The sequence below is a fragment of the Lissotriton vulgaris genome, chromosome 4_1 (genome assembly GCF_964263255.1).
Source record: "Lissotriton vulgaris chromosome 4_1, aLisVul1.2, whole genome shotgun sequence".
Classification (NCBI taxonomy): domain Eukaryota; kingdom Metazoa; phylum Chordata; class Amphibia; order Caudata; family Salamandridae; genus Lissotriton; species Lissotriton vulgaris.
Genome location: NC_141691.1, coordinates 981,194,652 through 981,221,953, shown reverse-complemented (window position 1 = coordinate 981,221,953; position 27,302 = coordinate 981,194,652). Strand labels below are relative to the sequence as shown.

At 41.9% G+C, this 27,302-nt stretch overlaps 1 protein-coding gene across 2 annotated transcripts in view; it reads left to right on the top strand.

Moving 5' to 3' along the window:
• LOC147722779 (beta-Ala-His dipeptidase-like) overlaps window positions 1-26,952 on the top strand; it is a 423,764-nt gene extending 396,812 nt beyond the window's left edge. For both annotated transcript variants that reach the window (XM_086965242.1, XM_086965243.1), the window contains exons 9-12: window positions 1,514-1,678; window positions 4,301-4,442; window positions 9,931-10,078; window positions 26,357-26,952. In XM_086965242.1, the coding sequence (XP_086821368.1) occupies window positions 1,514-1,678; window positions 4,301-4,442; window positions 9,931-10,078; window positions 26,357-26,468 (567 nt within the window). In that variant the 3' untranslated portion in view covers window positions 26,469-26,952. The remainder of the gene's footprint in view (window positions 1-1,513; window positions 1,679-4,300; window positions 4,443-9,930; window positions 10,079-26,356) is intronic.
• Window positions 26,953-27,302: the final 350 nt, after the last annotated feature.

The window sequence follows — 27,302 nt, the reverse complement described above, 5'->3', positions numbered from 1 at the left end:
CAGGGAACAGAATCTAGTAGGAACTGGGGGGCATATTCACAAGAAAGTGGCAGAACGCAGATTTTCTCTAAATGTTAACACCGCACTCTGTCACTTAAGAGATGTAGGGATGTGCCGTATTTACAATAATGCAGCACTTCCCTGCCTTTCTCCCTGCGCTGGCACTAAATTCAGTAGCCTAGCTCCAACCCTGGCAGCCGCATCGTTGCGCAAGGGTGCCTGCGTTGAGTGAATGATTATTTATGTGCAGGAAGATGTCCCTTTGGGCATGTAAACAATCCAGAATGGCGATACGCAGCTCTTATCTGTGCTGCATTGTGCTGAACACTTAAAAGTTGCAAATTGTCATTTCTTTTTAATGATTGTTTATATGCAGGAAGGGACTACTTCCTGCACATAAACATTCATTCATGGCAATTTACTGTTTCTATGTGTGCTGCATAATGCACCCTTGTAGCCCTAGATTCTGAGTAGCTCTGTTGATACTGGGGATGGAGGGCGCCTGTCATCATAAGTCATTCAACACAGATTTCCCTGTCCTCTTTCTCTATTTATAGTGTTTCTCACTGAGGTCAACTGTGGAGCTGGTTCCTCATGTCAATGTCCAGCTGACACAAGGCAGTGCCTAGATAGGTAATTGGAGCTTCCCTACTTAGAAGGGTCTGGTGGTGCATCAGAGTATGGACTATCTCACCCCATAATATGGACTGACTCTTCAGTCTACCCCTTGATCCAGAGAATTGAAGTTTTGGTGGGGTACAGTTACTTCTGTGCCGTGGTACTCTCTAGGCTGGTAATGGTAAACAGTGGATTTCCTGGGTCCAGGCTGGAACTGATGAGCAGTGGGGGAGGTGCAGATAAATCGAAGTACCCCTCCACCCCTTCCATTTGTAAAGGACACACCCTAACAAAAGCAAATATTGAACAACTCATTCCTAATGCTATGTTGACGCATCTTGGGCAATATTTGAGCCTTTCTTGACACAGTCCTCTCCAAAGTAATGGAAGTGCTGCATTGCCACGCTAATGGCTGAAATAACAAATAATAAAAACTATTGCGAAAGGCGGTTCTGTTTCCCGAATGAGGTGTGACTCCACAACTCTCAATTTATTTCTCACTTCTGAAATGGCCCAGAAGAAGAAATATTGATGTGTCACCACACTATTGTCTTTTACTTATCAATCTGCATCAGTATCGACTGTAGGATATCGACGTGGGCAATTTCAGCAAGGTAAATTGATGTGGAGTTAGAATAGTAACCCTACACTCTCCTCTAGATGCCCACACTGACAATACTGTGCAGTTCCATATTATACAGTCTATGCCTTTCCAGGTTCGTAATTTGTATTCAATATTGTGACATCCAACCGAAATATCAATTGATTGTGGTAGTAGTGTGCAGAGTGCTTGTGGTAGTACTATGATATCATATCCAAACAAACACCTAGATATGAATACAATATATTAACTACTCTGTAGCCATTCATCTGTTTTTTTTATTTTTCCTACCAGGAGGATGTTCTCCTTCACCTTTGGCGGTACCCCTCACTTAGCATCCATGGCATTGAAGGGGCGTTTTATGCAACTGGCAGCAAAACCGTCATACCTGCAAAAGTAATAGGGAAATTCTCAATCAGGCTAGTTCCAAACATGCAAAATGACGTTGTGGAAAAACAGGTAAACTATGCATGTCTTTGATACGTCTCTGGTGCTGCACTAATCGCGTACATGGTGGAATCTGTTATCCAAGGATATCAGTCAATACTATTACGTTGCACAGTTAACAATCGGATCTTCATTAAATCCTCTATTCACAAGCAGTGGCGGCTCTTCCGCTGTCGCGGAGGAGCGTGGCCCTACTGTTTTTAAACAGTGCAACGTGAAGGAACTATAAAATGATAAAAACTTTGAGTTATCATTTTATGTTTCCATGCTGCTTTGTGGGCGGGTAGGTGGTCCGCTCTGCTCTCGGAGCAGGGAAGGAGTGTTTTGCCCACTCCTAAGTGCACATGCATATTTGGCTGGCCTTCTCGGCCAGCCCGAAACAGTCATGCGCACTTTGCCTGTTCTCCATGCAGGCAGCCAGGCCCCCATTCCCTGGCTGGGCATCGAACAAGGGCACTCAGGCCAATCACAACGCTGCATTGCAGCGTTGACGTGGGTCCTGGGCTCACTGTGCCACTGGATTCAAGCTAGCATGGCTGATGAGGGGTGATGCCCCGAAACCTGTCCCAGGATGCTTGTTTCTGGTCCTGGGAGAACCTGGCTTGGCAGTTTGGGCTGGACTGTTCCCATGAGTCACAAGGTAAATACTGATTTGCATATGCCTGGGTCTAAACTGGGGTGGCATGGTGAGCAAAAGAATGATGGATTAAACCCAGATCTCTTGACTAGGGGTGAATGTTTGATTTGCTCTGCATTCCGTCCATCATCTGTGTGTCTTTTGCTTTCTCACCCTAAGAGCGCCGGGTATGCCCAATGTGGCTCCTGGGCTCACTGTGCCACTGTATTCAACCTTACCTGGCTGATTAGAGGTGATGCCCTGAAGCCAGTCCCAGTATGCTTGTTTCTGGTCCATGGAGGACCTGGCTTGGCAGTTACGGCTGGACTGTTCCTTTGAGGCACAAGGTCAAGGCTGATTTGCATATGGCTAGGTCTAAACTGGGGTGGCATGGTGAGCAAAAGAATGATGGATTTAACCCAGAGCCATTGACTGAGGGAGAATGTTTGATTTGCTCTGCATTCCATCCATCATCTGTATGTCTTTTGCTTTCTCGCCATAAGTGCGGTTATGCCCAGGCGTGGGTTCTGGGATCACTGTGCCACTGGATTTAAGCTAGCCTGGCTGATGAGAGGTGATACCCTTACACCTGTCCCAGGATGCTTGTTTCTGGTCCAGGGAGGACCTGGCTTGGCAGTTCGGGCTGGACTGTTTCCATGAGGCACAGGGTCAAGACTGATTTGCATATAGCTACATCTACATGGGGGGCAAAATAACAATGGATTTAACCCAGATCTCTTGAATGGGGTTGAATATTTGATTTGCTTTGCATTTTGTTTATCATCTATGTGTCTTTTGCTTTCTGGCCCATATTTTTAAGGCCATGCAAAGCGACCCTGCGTGGCTTTTCATCACCTTGTAAATACAGCACCTTGTCATGCAACACTTTGCATAAAAGTGGTGTGCAGTGGTTGTTGCTGTTTGGCTTTCCTGAGGGACAGCCAAGCAGTCATGCACACTTAAGGAGTGCAAACCACTCCTCTCCCTGCTTTGCACCGCACGCCCCACCCCGAGAGCCACTGACTTCAATAGAAAACATACAATGATAATAACAATACGTTATCATCTTTTTAGTTTTCCTTTTGAGCAGTGAGGCAACGCTCCTCCACCTTAAAAAACTCCACTTCATTATTACCAGTTTAACACCCAAACACATTAATGAAAAACTGCTAGGTGACTGGTGAATATCTGCAAAGGGTCTACCATGGTTCAACACCAGATGTGGCTCTTTTTCAGTAATGTTTGATCCATATAAGATAAAACTAAGCGTAAAACTATTTTTGTTCTTGAAATCTTATATTGTGCATCATATGTTCCATAAGCTGGCAGTAAGAACATCATCGCCATGGCTGCAGAATTACATAATTCCTGTGGCTGTGCTTATAATGCATGTCGAAAAGCAAGCTACAGCTCAGCAGTGCCTAATATGTAAAAGAATAAATGCAGCCGTTTAAAGTTTTGCCTAGAAACCTGCAACTTAGTTCCTAAATGCCTAGGCTGCATAGTCTTGATTCCACTTTAAGCAACTTTATTGTACCACCATATTGCCTGCGTCTTTATCTCAATCTTGCGATTACTTTTTTATCTCTACTTTTTCCCTTTGCCACTGTCTTTCTCCCTTTTGTGTTTTCCTCACTCTTGTTCCGGATCAAAATCTGTTGAGAAAAAAAAAGTGTCAGTCCCCAAAAATGAGTGCCGGTGGGCCTCATTGGCAGCCACAGCCTCAAATTAAGCATTGAAATTTAGGCTTAAATTAACTGGTCACCTCTTTTTGGCATTCTGGCTCCTGATGGTCTGGCTATCACCTCAAGCAAGAGACAAACTTATCAGCGGGAAGCATTGAGCAACTCTTTTGTGTTGGTGCAGGTGATTGGCACCTGTGGTCATTTTATCTTCTGTACTATGTTTAGTAGTTCGTGGGGCGAGGAAGTGGGCATGGTGAGAGTGAGGGGCAGTTAGAAGTGATAAGCAGTCTGATTGAAGGCAACATGAACAATACCAATTCTGCTTCTTTGTAGGTGGTAAAATACCTGACTGATGAGTTTGAGAAACTAAAGAGTCCCAACAAGTTCAAGGTGGTGATGGATATTGGAGCAATGCCGTGGATGGCAGACATTAATGACCCTCAGTACGAAGCAGCCAGAAGAGCTGTCATAAAAGGTAAGTGGTAGCCTTAAAATGCCATAGACATATGTGATCAATTGCTGGTCAGGAGATGTGTGACGTGGTCTATCCAATACTAAAGCATCTAGGACCTTCAGAGGTTTTACCGACACAGGGCTGCCTTTAATGGTGGGCTGTGTGACGTCCGGAGCTAAAGCTAACAACTGTCCTCCTGTCCATGACTGAACGCAATTCACATCTCTTTGCATTTTGCACCTAGCAGTTTGGCTTGTAGTGTCTGTTTTTGATGAACAAAAGCAAGCTCTACCATCCAACAAGCCGGCAATGCTCTGTCACCTGAATGTAGATGGTGGTACTAAATTCAAGAAGGTACATTCAGGGGTATTCCACTGAAATATTGGGGCAGATTTATAAGTGAATGGCGAAGCATGGCTTTAAGCAAAAATTGCTAACGCCAAGCTCCGCCATTATAAAAATGCAGGGATGTGCTGTATTTAGAATGGTATGGCACATCCCTGCGTTTTCCCTAGTGTTGGTGCTAAACTCAGCTACCTAGTGCCAGTGCATGCACCGTTGCACCATCGTGCAAGAGTGCCTGCATTGAGGGAATGATTGTTTATGTGCAGGAAGGTATCCCTTCCTGCACATAAACTATCACTAATGGTAATTTGTAACTCCTATGTGTGCTGCATTGTGCAGTACAAATAGGAGTTCCAAATTTAAATTTTTTTTAATGATTGTTTATATGCAGGAAGGGACACCACCCTGCACATAAACAATCATTCATGGAGATTTGCTCTTTCTACATGTGCTTGACAATGCAGCACACGTATAAACAGCAAAAAGTAGGAGAAACTGAACATTTCTCCTCGTTGCTTCATGTTAAAACCAGGTTTCCCCTTGTCTTAATTTTGGCGCTGCCCCATATTTGCACCACCCTTGTAAGTAGGGGGCCACGTCAATGGGTGTTACGGCAGAACGCCCACCGCAAAACCCATTGCCTGCCCCTCTCACGCCAAGTGTAGTGAGAAAGGGGGCCTTATTTACAAGGCGGCATCAAGCCACATTATTTGGCTTAATGCCATTTTGTATATAAGATGTAGGGATTATCACCACAGGAACGTAACAAAGAGTGATGTTCCTGTGGTGATAAGCCCCTGAAAATTTGCCCCATTGTGTTTTAAGTACAGCGGTACAAAACTATTGTAGCCAAAATGTTGGCAACCACAAAAAGTATGCATTTACTATTCTTAACTCATAAACATACACTTGGATAATATTTATGTAGACTAAGGCCTTATTACCAGTTTGATGATCCAACTGCTGTAGGACTGAGGCTGCCCCCGCCAGCAGCTTAGCTCTGGTGGTCCAAAAACCGCGGTATTATAAGTCGACCGGCGGTGTGGAGGCAGATATTTTGCAGCAGTAGTGAGTATTATTATCAAACATTTTGATGCCTGTGTGTGCATTTCAGCTGCATATGTGTAAGATGCACACATATGCATGATATATGTGGCACAATAGAAGAAATACTTTTATTGTGTGTTTAATTAAAACCTTAACAATATGGCACATTGGACATGCATAACATTTAAAAAAAAATATTGTGGTTATCTTATTATTAATACAATACATTAAAATCGACTGCCATTGAGTCAAAGTGCACAGTGCATTGAGATTAGTAGAGCTTGTGTACCATATGTCCATCACGATCTTGTGATATCAAAGAAAATAAAATAAAATGCATATTTTACAGTCAGGAGTCATTTCATAGAGGATCAATTGGCATTAAGTCAAAGTGCACAGTGCATTGAGATTAGTAGGACTTGAGTACCATATGTCCATCAAGATCTTATAGTATCAAAAAATATAATTGTGTTTTACAATCAGCAGTCATTGTGGCACAATACTATATACCCTTTACCTGGATTCGGCCCATATGTTGTCAGTCCTGGCAATGGGTATATGATACGAAAAGGACTCACCTGTAGATCGCTGCACACAGGGTGTAATCTTAATGTGAAGATCCTGCTGCGGATGGGGGACCTGGAGAAAGGCATCCATGTTGGAATCTGCTGGAAGAAAAAGAAAGGGGTGTGTACATACCCCAAATCCTTCGTCGCTGCCACCTTAAAACAAGCAATCAGACCGCTGCTGTCTGCCCATGGAACAGGCAACTTGTATTTAAGGGTGGGTGGTGGACTCTTCTCCGCCAGCGCAGTCCATGTAGTTTTTCCCATTTTGTGCTCCACTTGGATTGCGGAGTTTGGAAAAACTTCGCCCACCATCGCGTAGTGGAGTTTGCAGGTAGCACCCACCCTTTCTATTGACAATAAACAATTGCACGCTCCTGTGTTGATGGCCTGTTCATGTCCCAAAAGTAAGGGACACGCAGTTGAATCTTTCACCTTTGTTTGGGTGAACGTTGGGGAGACAATGCTTGGTGTTGGTGACAGAGCCCGCTGTTGTGCTGTCTGGGGGATGAACAGGGGGGGGTCATCTCAGTCATCACACATGACACATACTACCACGGAGGGCTGGGGAATGCCAGTGAGGTTGTGCCTGACCTTGTCATGGACAATTATGAGGATGTGCGCAGTCGCAGTTTGGCTGGCAGTGGTCAACCAGGTGATCCTCCGGTTCACCTTGGTCAGGGTTTCGCTGGGCCATGCCTTGCAGCGAGCTCCCCAGCCCCGGCCCTGCAAGCTACGCAAGCCCCTGAGAGTTCTCCTGGGCCGCGCACTTGGACCTTGGTGGCATGGACCCCTGCTTGCACTCTGTCGAGTGCGTGGATCGGGGTACCATTGTCTGCTGAACTTGGTAACTGGAGCGGTAGCCGATTGGTGTGAGTGTGGGGTGCTCCCCTATCTAGAGTTTTGTTTTTGTAATGACCTGTGGTTTGTGGCTGTACACGTCACTCACCCCTGTCCCGTTGCATTCTGGGCTGGTAGTTGTTGTGTGGTGCATGCCATGCAGGCCTGGGTTGACTTGAGAGATACTTCGCCCGCCAACAGATCTCTGCGGAATCCCACCGAGTTTTTCAGTAAATACGCGGAATTCCATGCAGTGAAACTCCACAAGCTCCACCCACCTCGGCTTGTCATACGCAAGGCGGTGCAGCTTCCCTGTACCACCCTATGGCTCCTGCCTTTCCCATATCGCAAACCTGGCAGTCAGTGGTCTGCTGGCGGTCTCGGTGATCTAGCAGCGGTCTTCACAAAGACGATCTGTCCAACTCGTAATATGGCAGTCAGACCGCCGAACTTATCACACTCAGACCATCAAAGCCAATATGGCGGTCCACGGGCCTGGCAAACTCCTAATAAAACCCTAAGAATAGGAAATCCATGCTTGAGTATTTATACTTACTTTCTTTAGTGATATGTTGTCCTCTATATTTTGGCTACAATTTGTTTTAAACACAATAAAGTTCAGTGCAATATTCTGGCACAAAGCCCAAATGTTTTCTCTGTGAAAGCAACTACACTCAGACATCCTAGCCTTTAGGGCCTGAAAGATATTGACCTACATTTCTCTATTCAAGGTGCTCTAAAATCCTCTTATTCCTAATTAAATACATGGTTCTGTCTGTTGTGTTCCCCCTTTCAGTTCCTAGCACACAGAAATAAGTGTGAGGGTTGTGCATACCTTGCTATAAAGCCCTTTCACAAACCCTAGCTGTGTAATCAGATGCTTATCATGATCAAGTCATAAAAGTATTTACATTTCAGCCATATTGAACTGAGATGTACTTTTTCGGCTCATAAAATATGACCCCAAAGTATCTCCCAAACTGAACATTGAACCTTGCATGCAGTATCTGTATGGTCGGAGAGTCAAGTGTGGTCATCCTTTCCTTGCCACATGCGGTGGTTAATTTTCTGGTGGTGGATTCCAACACTAATTTTTGGGGATTGAGGTTTCATTTTCATCAACAGACCCACAGTAAGCGAGAGCTGGGAAGAACAGGAAGACATAAAGGTAGAGAAAGGCTGGAAACACAGCCAAAGGGAAAAAGCAGTGATAAAAATAACCTGCATGAGAGAAATTAAGGGACAGGAAGTGTAGAGTGGTGGAAGAAAGAGGCACGAGGTGGAATCAAAACTAAGAAGTGTTGGTTGTTGGCAGCCAAAGCATTCTGCAAAACCTTGGCCCTTGCACTTTCTTTTACAAATTAAGAACCAAACTTAAATGTCGTCTTTAATTCCCCGCTTCTATGAAACGCCTCATTCTCCCCACCACTAGTGAATTGTTGGACCGCAGGTACATGTCAAGAAACACGAAGCCTCCATTCTCAGAATCCTAATCCTTACCTCAACCCATATAGTAGGGGGATTTAACATACAAAAAAAAATACCTAGTTAATGGTGACTTTTATTTCACTAGACCGTCTCTGTTTCACCTATGGGAAACCGGTCTGCTTTCTGTTGACATGACCTAAAACTATTCTTTAGCAGGTAATAAATGTGAGGTTAGGGCATGCACAGAGTGTCCTCCCACAGTTCGTTTTGAGGACTGTATGCAATTGATGAGAAAGTTAGCTACATTGTACAAGTTACTATGAACGTTAAAGACTGTTGAAGAAAATATGGGAAAGCCACACAAATGTATGATTCGTAGGCACAGCAAATGAACATTTTTTGAGATAACAGCTGGGATCTTGTTGCAAACACATGATAACACCAGACTCGGACATGCTTACTGCACAGAATACACGTGCTTTGCTAAAATCAAACTTTTTGTCATAAAAACAGTAAAAAGTGCCTTTGAGTCACAGCTTTATGCCCATATGTCTATGTTTTTTATTTTCTTATTTTTACGAATTCATGAACCCCTTATATTCACAAGCCCATTAGTACGTTAGGAAATATATGATGAAGATGGACTGCTAGGTGTACTCTGTTTCCCCCGAACTCAACGCCTGCAGATGATACACAGATGGATAGCCCACCAGTGAAACATCTGTTGGAAAAGTGCGTTTGCACCCACCTAGTCCTCTTTTTCACCACATGGTAAACATTACCAACTAAAATGTATGCTTTCTTCAATTTTTTTTTGAAGTAGGGGGCATATTATCAAGGGGGTTTATCTCTGCTTTTTTGGCTTTAAAAGCCAAGAAATCGGAGATAAAATTATTTCCCTATTACCTAGCTGTCGCTAACACCAGGTAGCGACAGCTAGTAGGAGATAGCGACCATCTTGGGCCCCACTTTGCATGTCAGTGATATTTATCACTAATGACATGCAAAGTGGGCGTGCCAAGATGTTAGCGACTGGAAACAGCAGATTCCGATGTTGTGAATCCCGACCTGTTCTGCACAAAAAGCTCTGTAACCCGAGCCAATGCCGAATGTATACCAGATGAAGAACAAACGTTACAGGTAAGAAACTTTTCCTTCTCTGTCATTCCGAGAGAGAGTGCAAAGTGCATTGACAAGTTGCAGCAAAATATAGCGAAAATTGTCTTCTTTAGTTCCGGATTATCAAGCTGACAGTTTGTTCTACTGAATTTACCTCCTTTTAGTGTTTGGAGTTAGCCCAGACATGATCCGAGATGGGTCGACCATCCCCCTTGCCAAGATGTTCCAGGATGTTACAAAAAAGAGTGTCATGATGCTTCCCATCGGAGGCGCTGATGATGGAGAACATTCCCAAAATGAGAAAATAAGCAGGTAAACGAAGACCACATTTTCACCAACTCACTGGCTTCTATTTGCCTGCTTCAAAACGCCGTCCTGTGCAAATGCACAAAAAGATGGCAAGGTGTGGAACTCACGGATTTCTCAACACAAACCTGGTATCAATTTGATCTGTGCCAAGTTGCCAAGATTTCTCTCATTAATCTTCCATTATTCTGTAAAATACTATGGGGCAGATTTGCAAGCCCCTTGCACCACTTTTGCGTCACTTTTAACATGGAAAAAGTGACGCAAATGTGGCGCAAGGGGCTTGTAAATCTGCCCCTATGATTTTTGCTTGATTGCCACACATGTTTCTCCATGTCTGGTTTCACACCACTTTTTAGTTGATTTGATGGAAGGAAGATTGTTAGCCTTAATCTAATTGTAGTCATGGGGAGAACAGTTCTAGACCTAATTCAAGAGAAGATTGCACATCCCGCATTCAACAAAGTGTTACCAGACTGTACAGGTAGGCCATTAAGCAGGTTCTACATGAGACTTTACAAAAGTAATTACACATATTGTTACCCCTAGGCTTAACTCCTACAACATTGACTTTTTATTAATATTCACAGTTCTGGAAAATTCCCTGACACAAAGCTAGCTCACTTCCTTCTCTTCATTGGGGATAACAACTGGACTGGTGAAGAAGTTTAAATCGCCTCCACTGCGGACGACTTATGGAAAATAAAACCTTCCTTCCCAGGCAAGGAAGTCCTTTCCACCAAAACTAAGATTTTCACCCCTTTACTCAACAGTTCGCCCTGCTGAATAGTTTAGTTACTGATACCAGGAGAAGAGGATATACCAGTGCTATATTATCTCAGAGGCTTCCACTTGAAGCCAAATGCGTCTTTAAACTTGCGTGTATTACTTTCAAAGCAATCCCCCTAAACATGCCTAAATACCTAGGGCTCATTTATGAGGCCTTGCGTCACTTTTACGCCGCCGGTGCGTCACTTTTTGTGACTCATCGGCGGCGTAAATCATGCCTCCTTTTGCGCACTATTTACAAAGTGACGCATCTAAGCAGATGCGTCACTTTGTAAACCCCTGCGCTACATTATACCTGCGTCAGGTATAATGTATGCAGAGGGGGCGTTCCCCCGCAAAAAGCCTCGTAATAGTGACGCAGTGAAATCTATGAGATTTCACTGCGTCACTTTTAGGACTCTGTTGCGTAAAATCCTGCGCCTGCCTCACAGCAGGCATAAGACTGACGCAAGCCCTTTCACATGGGGCTTTACCTATGTGAAAGGACGCATTGTTGGAGTTGCGTCACTTTTGTGACACACTCCAGCAATGCATCACTTTTGCGCTTACAGATACGTCAGAAATATTGACGTATCTGTAATTCCTTGCGCAATGATGCGTCCTATTGTAAATATGACGCATCATTGGGGTCGCAAGGAGGTCGCAATGAAAAGTGACGCATCGCTGTTTTCTCGCAGCGATGCGTCACTTTTCGTAAATGAGGCCCCTAGCATAGCAGTTTACTGTATTAGGAAGTTCAGGCTGTTCTAGAGGTAAAAATGGGACGGTGCCCCAGATTCCAAGAATTAAGAATTATGAGAGCCTTAAGCAGGCTTTTTGTGGGTTTACAAATGATAAATCTCCCAACACAGTGTACACTCCGCATCCTCTAGCCCAAAAAAAAGATTTAAAAAAATCAAAAGGGACATTTACGCTTTCAAAACCCCCAAAATGGTTTCTGCTGCTTCCCTCCTGGGGGCAGCTAACATTGGAACTATGGTGGTCACAAGGAATTAAACATAGTGCTTTCTTGTCTGACTCCCATCATTTGCAATGCTTCATCTTCCACACCACTCTCTCACATATGCCGAACAGACTGCCTATGTTTATACATGATTTAACTTTTCTATGTTATGTTGTTTTGGTGTGTTATGTTGTATTATGTAATGTTAAGTTGTGTTGTGTTACGTTATGTTGTGGTAAATTGGGCCGTGTCGTGTTATGTTATGTTGTGGTAAATTGTGTTATGTTGTGTTATGTTATGTTGTGTTATCTTTTGTTGTGTTATGATGTTTTATGTTGTGTTATGCTGTGATATGGTGTATTATGTTATGGTATGTTATAGATTTTCTTATTTTAATGTATTGTTTTCAGGATCATAAAACACTAATATTTGACTGCAGCACTGTGCTTCCGAAAGGTTTGGGTCGGCAGGCTATGGTAGTGTCTTGCAGTGTTACATGACCTGGGAATGGTTCATGCCGTGGCTGAGTAGTAGTGAGGGGATGGAACTGGTACCAGTTGGGTTGACCTTTTTTTCTGAGCTTAAGAGCAGTTAAGTACTTCATATCTACTCTTTCCCTCATTTGTCGAATAAAAGGACATATCCACTTCCCTACAATGTGTTCAAATCCTGGGCTGGACAGAGACGACCAGTGACAAAGTAGCACAGCGATGTCTTGCAAGCTCACATGAATAGATTTCCAAATACTAGTGAGCAAATTTCAGTGGCTGTTGTGGAGCAACTGCCTAGTCATGCACATGTAGCCTTCATCCTGTGTGCTGTGGAATAAGAAGGAAGAAAAAGTGGATTACCGTAATGCTGAGCTGCTGCAACCCTGCATACATTGGGCCCGATTCACTGAACTAATTTAAGACAAAATCCTAAACTTACTACCATTTTGGTATTCACAGAAGGCACTTACTCATTTCGGTATTCACAGAAGTAATTTAGGAGTCCTAAAGTTCGGAGTCCTAACTTTAGGACTCCTAAATGCCTTCTGTGAATTCCGGAGGCGTAAAGTTAGGATTGTTTTAAGTTTAGGAGAAGTAAAGTTAGGACTTCTAACTTTACTACTCCTAAACTGAGAAAAATCCTAACTTCAAGACTTTCGGTATTCACAGAAGGCATTTAGGAGTCCTAAAGTTTGGAGTCCTAACTTTACTATTCCTAAACTGAGAAAAATCCTAACTTTAAGGCGTTGGGTATTCACAGAAGGCATTTAGGAGTCCTAAAGTTAGGACTCCTAACTTTAGAACTCCTAAATGACTTCTGTGAATACCGAAATGAGTAAGTGCCTTCTGTGAATACCAAAATGAGTAAGTGACTTCTGTGAATACCAAAATGGTAGTAAGTTTAGGATTTTGTCTTTAGTTAGTTCTGTGATTCGGGCCCACCGACCTTATTTACTGCAGTCACTTCTGAACCCTTCATTATGGAGGGAAGACCAAAGAGGCCCAGTACTACTGGTGAAGAAATTAACAAGGAGAGCCCGGCCAGAGCCTAGCCAAGAGTCTGTTTCGGATCTTAGAGCTGTTGCACGAGCCGAGCCCTGCAAACATATTTGCTGTGCAAACCTTACAACAAATTTCATGTAAAATATGATAAAGTCTGCACAAAATAAAATAAAAAATAGATGTCTAGCCATGTTTGTTTGTGTCAATGAAGGTCTTTGTGGGGGCATTGATGGGGTGTGTACGCCAGTAAGACTACTCCTGTGTGAGTGTAGCGATCCCTGCCCGTGTGGGTGGGTATGTCTGTGTGAGTTTGTGTATCTGTGGGTTGTGTACAAGGTGGCTGTGCGCCTATGTGCACACTAAGATGTTTGTGTGTGTGTAGTATGAGTTGCTTCTGGGCCTGACTTACAGTTTGGTGGATGGGTTACTGCATCACAAGCATGACGGATATTCCACCTTCCATATTACAAGAGCATTATATCCAATGGCACTTGATAAATAGGACAGACAGGATAGCCTTCCCATTTGTGACAGAGTAACCCATCCGTTAAACTCTAGATGAGGCCTTTTGTGCTGTCTTGTGACTTAGGGGGTCATTATGATGGCGAAAGGACCGCAAACGTCGGGCCGGCGGTGTCGGTCCTTCCGCCATCACTGAGCATTTTACCCACAGCCAAATTAGGATGGAGGTGGTTATCGAGGCAGACGCAGAGTCCGTCTGCCGGTGGCAATCGCACCGATTGCCTGCCGGACGGAAAAGGGCCACTAATATGGTGCTGGTGTCTAGCAGGCACTGTGCGCCATATTATGATGTGTCCTGGGAGATGCCTTTCCATGGCGGCGCTGTCGCCATGGAAAGACTGGCAGGGATTGGGTTTGGGGGCCGTTGCGGGCCCCCACAGTGTGGGGGGAGGGTGTAGGTGCACTGGGGGGTACCCATGATACCCCCCTACATTCCCATGCACAAGGTGGCAGGCACCGCGAGGTGCCTGCCACCTTGTGCATGGAAATGCACAGCGTGGGATTTTGACATTGCAAACGGTATTGCAGCCAGCAGCACCGTCCGCAATGGTAAAAGGCCAGGATATGACCGCCATACTAGCGGGCACATCCTAATTGGACTGGTGGGACCGCCTCACGTCTGGTGGGCGGTCTTAGCACCGATATGATGGTGGGCAGACTGATGTCCGCCTGCCATCATAATGAGACCCTTAGTGTGGTTGTAATACTTTTGAGCTTCATATGTGTGGATGTACTAGGATTGTGGAACGGTATGAACTGTGCTAATACTTTCTGACAGAGCGTTATTGATGTGGGGGGCAATGTAGAAACTGACATGAAGCATATACTTTACTTACATAGGGCCAGATGTAGGTGGCCATTTACCGTCTGGTAACGGCCGATTTCTGCCGTTACCGACCGGTAAATGGGTTTTTGGGATGTAGGGTTCCAATTTTACTGAATCTGTAAATTTACCGAATCGGTAAATTTACTGATTCGGTAAAATACCGAATCGGTATTTTTACCGATTCGGTATTTCTAGATGTAGGTGGGACTCTTCTGAGTCCCAAAGGCCTTTCAGATTCGGTATTTTACCACCCAATCCAATTGGGTGGTAAAATACCGAATCCAGGTGTGCATGCACATGTGTGCATGCACACCTATGCCATGTGACAGACAGACATGCCCTTAGGGCATGTCTGTGTGCCACATGGCACACATGCCTGTATTTGGGGTGCTAGAGGGTGTCAAAGTGACACCCCCTGCACCCTTGCTGGAATCGTTATTTACCGAATCGGTAAATACCGATTCGGTAATGCCCATTGATTCCTATGGGCTTCAATGCCCATAGGAATCAATGGGCATTACCGAATCGGTATTTCCAGAATCGGTAAATACTGAATCTTAACGATTCGGTATTTACCGATTCTGTAATACCTATATCCCCCCCTCTCTTTTTTACCACTTCTTAAATACCGAATCGGTAAAATTCGGTATTTAAGAAGTGGTAAAATAAAATTACCTACATCTAGGCCATAGTTTGTAAACTGGCAAGGCAATGTGATATTTACTTTAAACAACTACCATAAAAATTGAAAGACAGCTGGGCTGTACAGCGTAATCCATTGGAGTAGAATTTACTATTTGCACTCCAGTCTGTACAACAGTAGGGAAAAAGTTGGACTCAGGTGGGATCAAATTGACTATTCCCACTTCACTCTGTGCAACAGTAGAGAAAATAGTTGAAACGCATGACATATTTCAACAACTCTATTATCTGACCAAAACAATAAAACTATTAATATATGATTTTTTTACATACATTAAAAAAACACCTAAACAATATACATAATTAAAAAAAGTAATCATTATTATAAAATTAAAAAATGAGTTATTGATCATTTATTTAAGTTCCCGGAGCATACCTTCCCAAACTTAGCAACACACTATTAAAATATAATTAATATGAAGAAGGATAACACGATTAACATATTAAGTAATCTATAAAATAATTATTAATACACAAATCATTAATTGTTAATTATTATTACTTGAATAACTTTCAACACTATTCCCCTAAAAACACAACAGTACCTAATTTATAACATGAAAAATATAATTATTAAACAATTTATATACTTATAAATACATTAAGAATTTTTATAAAAATCAATAATTGGTTTTAATTGATAGTGGAATTATACTTAATTACCTTCTCACCCTATATCCCTACAAACCCAACAACCTGCACCTAAAATGTAACCTAACAATTATAATAATTACACAATTTACATAATTAATTATTAATTACATGATTAATAATAATTACCAATTAATTATTAATCAGTTATTACTTAATTACCATCCCACCCAATTTTCCTACAAACCCAACAACCTGCATCCAAAATATAACAAAAAAATAGACAATTTATATAAAATTATCAATTAAATAAATAATGCTAATTAATTAATTAATTATTAATTAACGATTTCTTAATAAACCTCTTACCCTACAAACAAACCAGCCCACACCTAAAATATAGCTAAAAAAAGATAATAATTGCACAATTTACATAATTATCAATTTCATAATAAGCATGGAATTATTAATTCGTTATTAATCAATCATTAGTTAATTGACTTTCCACCTTATTCCCCTACAAACATAACAACTTTCACTTAAAATATAACTCAAAATATAATAATTACACAAATTGCATAATTGCTTATCAATTAAATGAATAATTTTAATTAAAACGTAATTAATAATTAGTTACACTTAATTAACTTCCCAACCTGTAGTCCTGCAAACCTCTCAAACTACTACAACACTATACATTACTATTAACAATGAAATAAAAAATTATGAATAACTTCAAATTAAAAACGGTATAATAAATATTAACATGTATACCAACAATACATAACATATATAATTAATATATGAACTACCACACATAAAAACACAAAGCACAGATATTTTTGCAAACAATATTAAAAACACAGATATTATTGTAAACAATATTACTTACCTAAAAATCAATATTTTTGTCCATGAGGTTTCTGCATCACAATATTAATGTGTCACTGTATAAAAACGTTATATTTGTGTAGCTCGATATTAAGGATCCAATATTATGTCCAAATACTACTTCTAACAGGGTACCCTGGCTCTTTTTGATCTCTGAGTGCAGATCGTTCTTCTTCACTGTCACTCAGACACAGAATTCACAGTATCCTCTGGGATTCTGCATAGCATATGTTTTGCAGGCAGACTATGAGGCATATTTACAAGCCCCTTTGCATCGTACTTGCACCATGCACCCGTGCAGGAGCTACACATATGAAAATGAAGATTTATGAAGCCCTGCAAGGCCTCCTTGCAAGGACCTGAGCAGCTTCATAATTAGTTAGTAATGCAACGCAGGGCAAATTGCGGCGTTGTATTACTCTGCACCATGGAAGCATTTCCATGGGCATTGCGTGTCTGTCCCTATGCAACATCCATGGATTTTGAGGCATTCCAAGATTTATGAGAAGTGGTAGACCTGGGAATGTGCCAAAAACGTATGCCTCCCCAGCTGAGGCATAACAAGGAAAATATGTTTATTTCTCCTCTCTGTTTCCTCTTTCTATGTGTGCTTCATTCTGCAGCACACACAGAAAGACAACAACGCCTCAGAAGTTTGTTTTCATTCAGTAAGGTGCCCCTTCCGGCACAAAAACAATCATACTTTGGTGAGCATGTCAATAGTCAAGAAACCCCTCACACACCAACCTGGTTGGTGTCATGCTTCATCATCAGGGTCCAACCAGGCAGCCGAGTGCCGCCTGGTTGTGCTTCCACGCCTGACTACAGCCTGGTTGGACCCCGATGATGAAGCATGACACCAACCAGGTTGGTGTGTGAGGGGTTTTTATACAAGACCTGTTGGGTCCAGCCACAAGGTCATAGTTACTAGTGACTCTGAATACCAATTGGGCTAGTGCACATTGATTCTTTAACTGAAACCTGGGGACAGGACTCGCCCCTTCGAACCCTTGCTCTCCCTATTGTTTTCCCTAATAGTCAAGAAACACCAATAGGCAAGGGGTTACCCCCACAACACCATACGAAATCGGGTGGGCATATCATGAGCTCCAGATGAAATGAGGAATGTTGCTCATTAGGATTGTTCTGATTCAATACTTTGTTCCGGTGTTAAAATGACAATAATGTATGCATCTCATTGGATATTGCCTTGCATTATTACATAAAAATATGTTGGTTATAGAGAAAAAAAAAATCCTCCTTACCAGGAAGGAACTCTTGCACCATAGTGCAAGGAGGCCTAGGTTAGCACTATTGCACTATGGTGCCAAAAGGGCACCAGCGCAGGGGAAAGTGCAGATATGCACAGTTTCAACTTAAATACAGCGCATTCCTGCCCTATCCCTGTCATGCAGTGTGGCGCAGAAGGTGACTTGCTGCGCTGTACAGTATGACATGGGCATAAATATGGCCCTCAGTCTTTCTCTCCCCTACCTTCTCATCCAACTGTCTCCAGCTGTCACTCAGCTTGCCACAGCACTAGACCCTTCATCAGGGACTAAATCTGTCTCAGTCAGCGCCACAGGCCAAAACTCTTCTGTCTCAGCCTCAACTGTGAACTCATAAAGACCCCCCGAGGAGGAGAATGTGCTTTTTCAGGTTCACACAGATCTTCTGTAACTTGTTTAACCCCTTCCTGCTGCCTTTCAGTTGCAGCTTGCACTTCAATGAGAGGTACTGTCTCAATGTCAAGGGGACACCCCACTCTGAGAGTGTGGGCAGCATGGATCGATTTGGGAGGACCTCTCTTTCTGGAATTTGGATTTCTCAGCTCCATCCTGAACCCTTAGCTCTTCGTGGGAACTCATTGAAAAACCTAATCAAACCCTCTAGTTCTTATGAATTAATGCCATTTTGGACTCCAGAAGTATTCAGCACTATCTCTTACTGGGGACTACTTCTTGAAATACACTGAGGTGAATTCCAAATGGACATGTGAGAATATTGTGGCCTCTGAACTGGTTCCTCTACCGGGGTAAGTCCTGTCTGATTTATTACTGATGATGCAGGAGCAACATATGGTGGACTCACCATATTCTGGACTACAGAAGTTCTTCCCATGCCTCCCTATCTTGGAGCAGCATAAATAGTAGTTGACTATTTACTCCAGTAGGAACCACCAAAGCATGTATTTTGGTCCATGACGACTCAGGTTTATGACAAGGGAACCGCAGTACCAATAGTAACTGAAACAAATATTGCGTCGGGGTAATTAGAAATATTTGAGTTAACAGGAGCATGAATCTCTCAATTCTCTTGCATAAGGTTCTGAATCGTATTCACTAGGGCGGTAGCTCCCTCTTGACTTCCACCGGTAACAACACCACTCATCCTTTATGTTGGGACACATCATAAGGAGGTGCATGAGTTGACACTAACACGTCTAAAAAGTACTCACAAGAATGAATATCACTATTTTTGCCTGATCCCTGTGCACTCTCCACTTTATCCTCAGTTTTCTTTTTCTCTTTCTGTGGTTCCTAACTAGTCAATACAGGATATAACATAGCTCCTTCAATTATGCCAGCTCTTGATTTCTGTTGTTCTGCATCCCATCTAACTTTGGCACAGCTACATACTACCTTTCTGACTCTACCCTGATATTTCTCCTTCTCTTTGGCATGAGCTTACATGCTCCCAGGCATTAACTGCCTCATACTATGCGGGTCAAGGAGGTGGATTCATCTCATACAATACCCTTCTCTGAGTTTCAATTATTTTCAAATTAAAATTGCCATAGTGTGGAAACATCAAAGCACCTTTTCTTCCAGTGATCTTATGCCACTGACTTAATCAAATGCATATTTCGAGCCCCATATTTGTGGCCATATAGTAAATTTCCGTGCCTTCTAGTAGCACTTCTTCTCCTTCTCCAACAGTGGCTGTCACATCTCCCTTAATCAGACATTGTATAGCGTTTAAAAATGTCATCTTTCAGCAATAATGTCAACAATCAAAAATAAAATTCTTGTTTTAAACCAGGAAATAATTTCTTTACCCACTATTCTCATTCTGCTTCAACAACCAATAGCAGCGCAATACTCTGTGACGTAATCAACTAATAACAGCATGGCACTACACCAACAGTCCAATCTCAGCACTGCACATTATGACGCATTTTTCACTTCTCGCAGAGGCTCACCCTCCTTTACAACTTTCACAAGCGCACTCTTCTCAACACTAAGCAAGCATAAAGAAAATGCTAAGCGATTTCAACAAGTAACCTTTGTCTGCTCCACTAACTAAATCAAAGTATTCCATCACACAAGAAATGGCCCAGAGTAATACTTTCCTGCCTACCCAGACACATACTCAAGTACACCTCGACCAGCAGGAATCACCTGGATCAGTGCAGCGTCTCCTTTGCACAACAGGATACACTATACGAGCCACACCTTACTCTCACTCAAAAGTATATGTACCTATCTCAACTGTGCAGCCTATGGTACCTCATGACTAGCACCGCAAAACTTAGTAAATTACAACACATTTTATTGCACAGTAAACTCTCCATATCTCTCGGAGAGGGACTGTGATAAGATGGATATAGCTATCACAGAAGATAGCTGGATTTGCTATTTTAGTGGTCTATACAGTGCCGGTATGAGTCAAGTAGAAAATGAGTCGGGAAGGGAAATATCCCAAGTAAGAGGTATTGAGGTAGAGGGTAGTAATGAAAACAATGCGGGCCTATCTGCATACCCTCTTGATATTAGTTTTACCTTGGAAGAGATAATTCGTGCAATACAAAAAAGTATACCAGGTAAGGCTCCTGGGCCGGATGGTGTCCCAGTTGACGTGTATCGGTCAAATATCAACATCTGGGCACCACTTATAATGAGCGTTTTAAATAAGTGCTGTCAAATTGGTTTTATACAGTCCTGGTCAGGTGCTATTTTAATACCCATTTTTAAGAAGGGAAATCGTGATGACCCTAAATGCTATCGCCCTATATCCCTGCTAGACTCATTTTTAAATGTGGTAGGGAGGGTAATTTTAAACAAGTTACAATCATGGGTGGAGGAAATGGGTGTGTTATCACGGTTACAATATGGTTTTAGAACCGGACTGGGCACAATTGAGCAAGGCCTGAATCTTAGCCTAATATTTGACAAATATACTAGGGCAAAAATGGAAATTTGTTTTTAACTTTCGACGATTTATCTTCCACATTCGATCGTGTCATACACAACAAACTATGGGAAATTTTATCTGAGCTGGGAGTTGAAAAAGGCATATTGTTATTTATTAGAGAACTTTACCGGGTGGCGGGTACAAGGGTGAGATACGGGATAAATGGGGAGTGTTCGGCTAGATTTGGCATTGGAAAGGGAGTGAGGCAAGGATGCGTCCTTGGCCCGTTCCTTTTTTCTTTATATATTAAAAGTCTGGGAGAACGACTGGCCGAGCACCCTTTGATTACCCAAAAATAAACAAAAACCCGATCCCAAAATTATTATACGCGGACGACACCGTTTTAATGTCAAGGACACAATTAGGCCTCCAGAAATCAGTAACACATTTTGCTAACTATGTGCAGGTGAGGGGGCTACAAGTGAATATAAGCAAAACATTTAGTATGAAGTGTGGGAAAAGAACTGCAGAAAAATGTGATATCCTCATTAATTTGCAAAAAAATTGAATGTGTGGAAAGATTTGCCTACTTGGGGATAAATTTTGATCAGAAGGGCACCTGGCCAGCTGCAATACTAGCTCGGAAAAGTATGTTCTCAACAGCTACAGGGGCGCTTGTCAATCTGTCAAGACAATTGGGGTGTCGACCGGTCCCAGAATTGCTTGCAATTTATAAATCTAAATGTGTTTCAACAGCCACATATGGGGCAAGTATATGGCGGTTTACTAACGCTCAATGTGTACAGAAATGTGAAAACAACTTCCTGCGCTATTTATTAGCAATACCCAGCTCAACTGCAACATACATTTGACACTCTGAGGTAGGCATGATATTATAAAGTCGTGTCCTTTATTACTATGGCCTAAGATATGGAATACCCCTGAGGCAGTTTTTAACCAGGATGTGATTACGGACTGTTTAAAATTGGATAACGTGCATCGAATTCCATGGCTACGACACATCAAGGAGATGGCAGTTGAATTTCGCCACCCAGAATGTTTTACAAACCCTGACTTTATGAACACCATCTCCAGAAAGGTTTTAAAAGAGGATTATTTGTCCTATCTGGAGGAAAAGTGTTGGCTCTGTGAGAAAGAAAAACAATCGGTCATGGACAACCATATCATGCTTACATGTTCAGGGATACAGCCATATCTGTCATATGTGATATGACCCTTTGATCGGATGTTATTGACACGCTTTCGCCTAGGTGTCGTGCACAGGCTCACCACATTCCCCATGATGAATGATTTGTCACGTACTCTAGCACCATGCACTTGTGACGGTATCTCGGTACAAACAACATTGCATGTAATTCTTTTTTGTAGATTTTACACGTTGCAGAGAAGATCTTTTTTATTACCGTTTTTAAAGCAGCATGGGCTAAGACATTGTAGAGCTGCTCACATAAAGTTACAATGTATGGAAGATGATTTGAAAGTGGGACTTGTAGCAAGTTATTTAAAAATGTGTGATTAGATTAAGAAAGACAATTAGGTTGTAAATTAACTGTACCGCCATATTTATTTCCAAAGAAATGTAATTTTATCTGTTCTTTTATGTTTTTCAAAATGAAATACGAATAAAGTAATTTGATTGATTGATTGATTGATTGACTCCACACTTATATATCCATGGATCTTAGGCTACATCCAGCCCGATAACAAATTTATCTGCTCTACATTAAGCGCATTCACATTTGTACCACACTAAAAAAGTCTTTGTACCAAGCAAGCTTGACATACACAATTGTAATGTGCAACCCTATTAATGCTCAGCCCTCCACTAGTACATCTCCTTTCCAAACAACTGGAACTACACTGATCCTCTGAATTGAGACATAGGCTTTAGGGCTAGGGCTGGATTTGGGCAAGTCTAACATTTCAACAGGAAATACACTATCTCTCTTTGCTTCAGTAGCTAACCATCTTCTGCTACCATCTTGAAAAAGCAGTGGGACATATAATATAATCCCTTAGTCAAGACGTTAAAGATTTCTCCCCATTGGTCATATGGACCTTTTTTTAGCTGACATGAAGCACTGAAAGGGGGAAAGCATCAGCAGTATATTTCTGACTTGTGGAGCCCATGTTATTCCTCTATAAGGACCAGGAATCACTGAATATAGTACCGTTTTATTTTTTAGGATTACCAGTCAATCCAGTACCAGTGTATATGTGTAAAGAAAACATAAGTTCAATATGTACATCAATTCAATAGGTAAGCTGAAATATTCCAGTAAGTTAATACGCAACAGTGAGATGCAGAATTGTGATACCCACCACAAAACAAAAACATGTTAAAGCAAACAGGTGTTCCATAAAGAAACTTCCCTTCCCTCTTCTAAACATAAGAGCCATTATAGAGTCATCTGTCAAGGGTCTCTATTTAGGGAGCAAAGAAGGTGTCAGCATTATCAGACTTCCGTAAAAGTCTTGGAAAAAGGAAATAAGCATTTAGCATAAAGGTTCACACTTGCAAGAATAAGGCAAACAGAGAGGGCTGTACCTCTTTAAGACTAAGGGGCTGATTATCATGTTATTTGAAAAGGCTCCGAATGGGATCCGGTTTTGCAGAATCTGATTTGGAATCCTTGTTTCCGAACTAATCATACACATTTCCCAATGACTGATTACAATGCCCGGAAACTGTCCGAACAGTCCAAATCGGTTCCAAAAAGCATTTGGACAGCCCGAGTCTTTCAGAGCTGATTCGTACAGCTCTATGGACATGGTTTCCGGACAAGCGATTACGATGACTGATTCGGACACCCGTTCCGATTCGATCTGCCTGACATGAAACAGCTGTTGGAATCTGTCTTTGGGGGACTGTTGATGGCCCCCCCTCCACCCGGAGGCATACGAATGAGGCCCGTGGGGGTATCAAAGGGACCCCTCTTTCCAACCATGCACAACGTGGCAGGCACCATGGTGTGCCCGCCACAGGGTGCAAGGTTTCCCCAACCACCCCTTTTTTCAATGGGAGTCTGTGTTCTCATTCGGAACACAGACTCCCATTGAAGTCAATGCGAACTGACCGAACGATGTTGGAAGCATCGTAAATGGTCATCTGGACTCGATTAATTCGGAAATGAGTCCGAGACCGATTCGTTTGGAACAGTTTCCTAACGACATTGTAATCAGCCCAAAAGAGGGAATCTCTGGTTGACTCTAAAAGTGTGAACACCAATTTAAAAGTAACATGAGATTTAGAAACATCCTTTTCTCCTTTCACACCACAAGGGACCATCAAACCATTAATGAGTGCATCTGCAACATTGCTACGATTTCCCAGTGCATCGAGCTGAGACTGCAGTTCTCAAACCTTGAACATCTTGTCATCCTGGTACATGATGTATGGAAAGCCTCTTTGGATCATTGTTTCTTCACGTTCACTGCCAAGTTCCCTCCAGACCTCTCTATCAGCAGTCTAATACAGACAATAACCCTTTCTCTGACTAAGAAAATAATAAACCTGCAAGAAAAGAGCTGCCAAAGCAAAATTAATTTTAACTGAAGCCTTTAAACAGGATAACTTTAACTAAGCATTTAATGTGCACTTTGAATACATGGTTATGCATGTATAATTGGAAAAATGAAGTTAAAACACGAGTAAAAGAGTACATGTTCATGTATGTAAATATTCCTTGAAGTGTAAGTATATAATGTGAATAAAGAATAAACGCCTTCATGTTTCAATTGAACATTAGTGCACAACAGCATGAAGCTCTAGTCTCTACACTGAATACATATCATTAATACATTTTTATTGCTTCAGACTCTCTAATGAAGGTAAGGCACACCGTGAATATTATGTCAAATACATGTTAATAATTGCACTTTTGTGACGGGTAAGGGTGAAGTCAAAATTGTGCAGTTCCAATAATATATTTAACTTAAAGGATAGACTTGCTGTTTGAGAACCAAGCCTGTATTATATGTAACCTGCACCAGGCCTGCAATCCAGAACACCCCTCTCAGTCAGTAAGCAGTTCAATTCTAGCTCAGCAACACAGATGTCATATTGGGCAACATGGCAGGCCCTGATAAGTTTTAGGAGTAACACCGGCACATTTATCAACCCAGGCATAAAGATTTTGGGCCAGATGTAGGTAATTTCGATTTACCTACTCTTAAATACTGAATCCTACCGATTCGGTATTTAAGAGTAGGTAAATGGGATGTAGGTAATTTCACTTTTGAATTTACCGAATCAGAATGATTCGGTAATTACCGAATCGGTATTTACCGATTCTGTAATTGCCATTGATTCCTATGGGCCTTGAGGCCCATAGGAATCAATGCCAATTACCGAATCGGTAAATACCGAATTGGTAAAATTACCGAATTTGCAAGGGGGACAGGGTGTCACTTTGACACCCTGCTGCACCCCTCAATTGTGCATGGGTGCACATGTTGCTGACATACATGCCCTTAGGGCATGTATGTCTGCAACATGGCACGTTTTTAAAGCAAAAAAATGCTTTTTGAAGGGTTTTCATTATTTACCACCAACTTCTAGTTGGTGGAAAATAACGAATTCTTAAACCCTTGTAGCACTGATTACAGTGCTACCTACATGTTGAATTACAGAATCAGTAATTTTACCAATTCGGTATTTTACCGAATCGGAAAAATTACAAATTTGGTAAAATTACCGATTCTGTAATTTGACATGCCCCTACAGCTCAATATCCAAATACCGGTCGGTAACGGCCGAAAATCAGTATTTTCGGCCGTTTCCGACCGGTATTTGGATACCTACATCTGGCCCTTTGTACCTTATTTGAGGACAAGCAGTGACAAGCTGGGATATTGAGTATTATAATAGTAATAGTATCATAAAATGGCAACAATAATGTCATGCTCTCTACGCCACTTGAGTCAAGCTAGCCTGGCTGATGAGGGATGAAACCCTGAATCCGGTTCTGGGATGCTTGTTTCCAATCCAGGGAGCACCTGGCCTGACAGTTTGGGCAGGACTGTTCCCACTGGGCGAAGGGTCAAGATTGATTTGCATATGGCTTGGTCCAAACTGGAATGACATGGGGATAAAAAAAACGATGGATTTAGGTCAAGATCTCTGTACTGGGGTGAATGTATGACACTGTTCTGGATTCTGTCCATCAATTGTTCTTTGCACAATAAAATCTACAGCACACTATGACATTTTAAAATTCAAATATCTTCTGAAAGCACCATTGTATATAATTCAGTATCATGGTATATAACACCTCCGAGTTGAATTTACTTTAGCAGGCACCTGGAGGAATTTGATTACTCAATAGTCTTTGTAATCTCATCGTTTCTCTCATGTTGTTCCTGTTTTATAGGAGTAACTATATAAAGGGAACAAAACTATTTGCCACTTTTTTTGGGGAGCTTTCTGAAGTGCACAGAAGAATGCAGGACCAGAAATCGAAACAGAAGACGGCTGAACAGTGATGGCTGATTTCAAGTTCCAGGGAACAAGATCATCATGAGGAACAGTCTCAATGTCATTTCCTTTTTACCCAATGACGCATTACAATTGAAACAAAAAAAATGACATTTAATTTTATCTTTCTATTTTAAGATAGAGTCGCTGTGGCCTGTGTTTTTCAGCTGGCTGGCGATTCTTGGATATTGTTATAATTTTTCTGTAGTAACTTTTTTAGCACATGCATAAATAATGTAAACAATTTCCATTTGCTGACCTAGTTGTTTTTGGTGCTGTTCTTTAGTCATGATAGGAAATTATTTTTACTATGGTGGCAGAAGAAATTTAATTTCAGAAGAGAGGTCATGTCAAGCGGTGCTACTTCTTTCAATGCTGGCTTGTAAGTCGATATATTTGCGTGCTGAGACTTTTTAGGCTCATACTTTCATTAGAGAAAAGGGAACATCCACGTATCATAATGTATAATAATAAATCGTTTTTTATAGAGCATACACGCTTCTGCCATTTTGTAGTGCCGCAAATTAGGTATTACTATTATATAATTGCACAAATTATGATTCTCAATTTATCGACCTTGGAAGGCTAAAAGGTTGAGTTTGCCTTCCTGGGATTTTATCATAATACCTTCAGATCACCGCATTTGTCAGCAATGACTGCTCAGCTCACTGAGCCATCCTCCCTGTGCTCTGATACATCACATGCTGACTTGCAGCACATCATACATAAAGAAATGGCAACTATGTTGGTATTAGTAAAAGCAAAAATGACAAACTTCACATGATGCACCGCTGCAAGAGATCTCCAGTTGTACCGTGGCTTGTGCGAGCAGTCCATCCAGT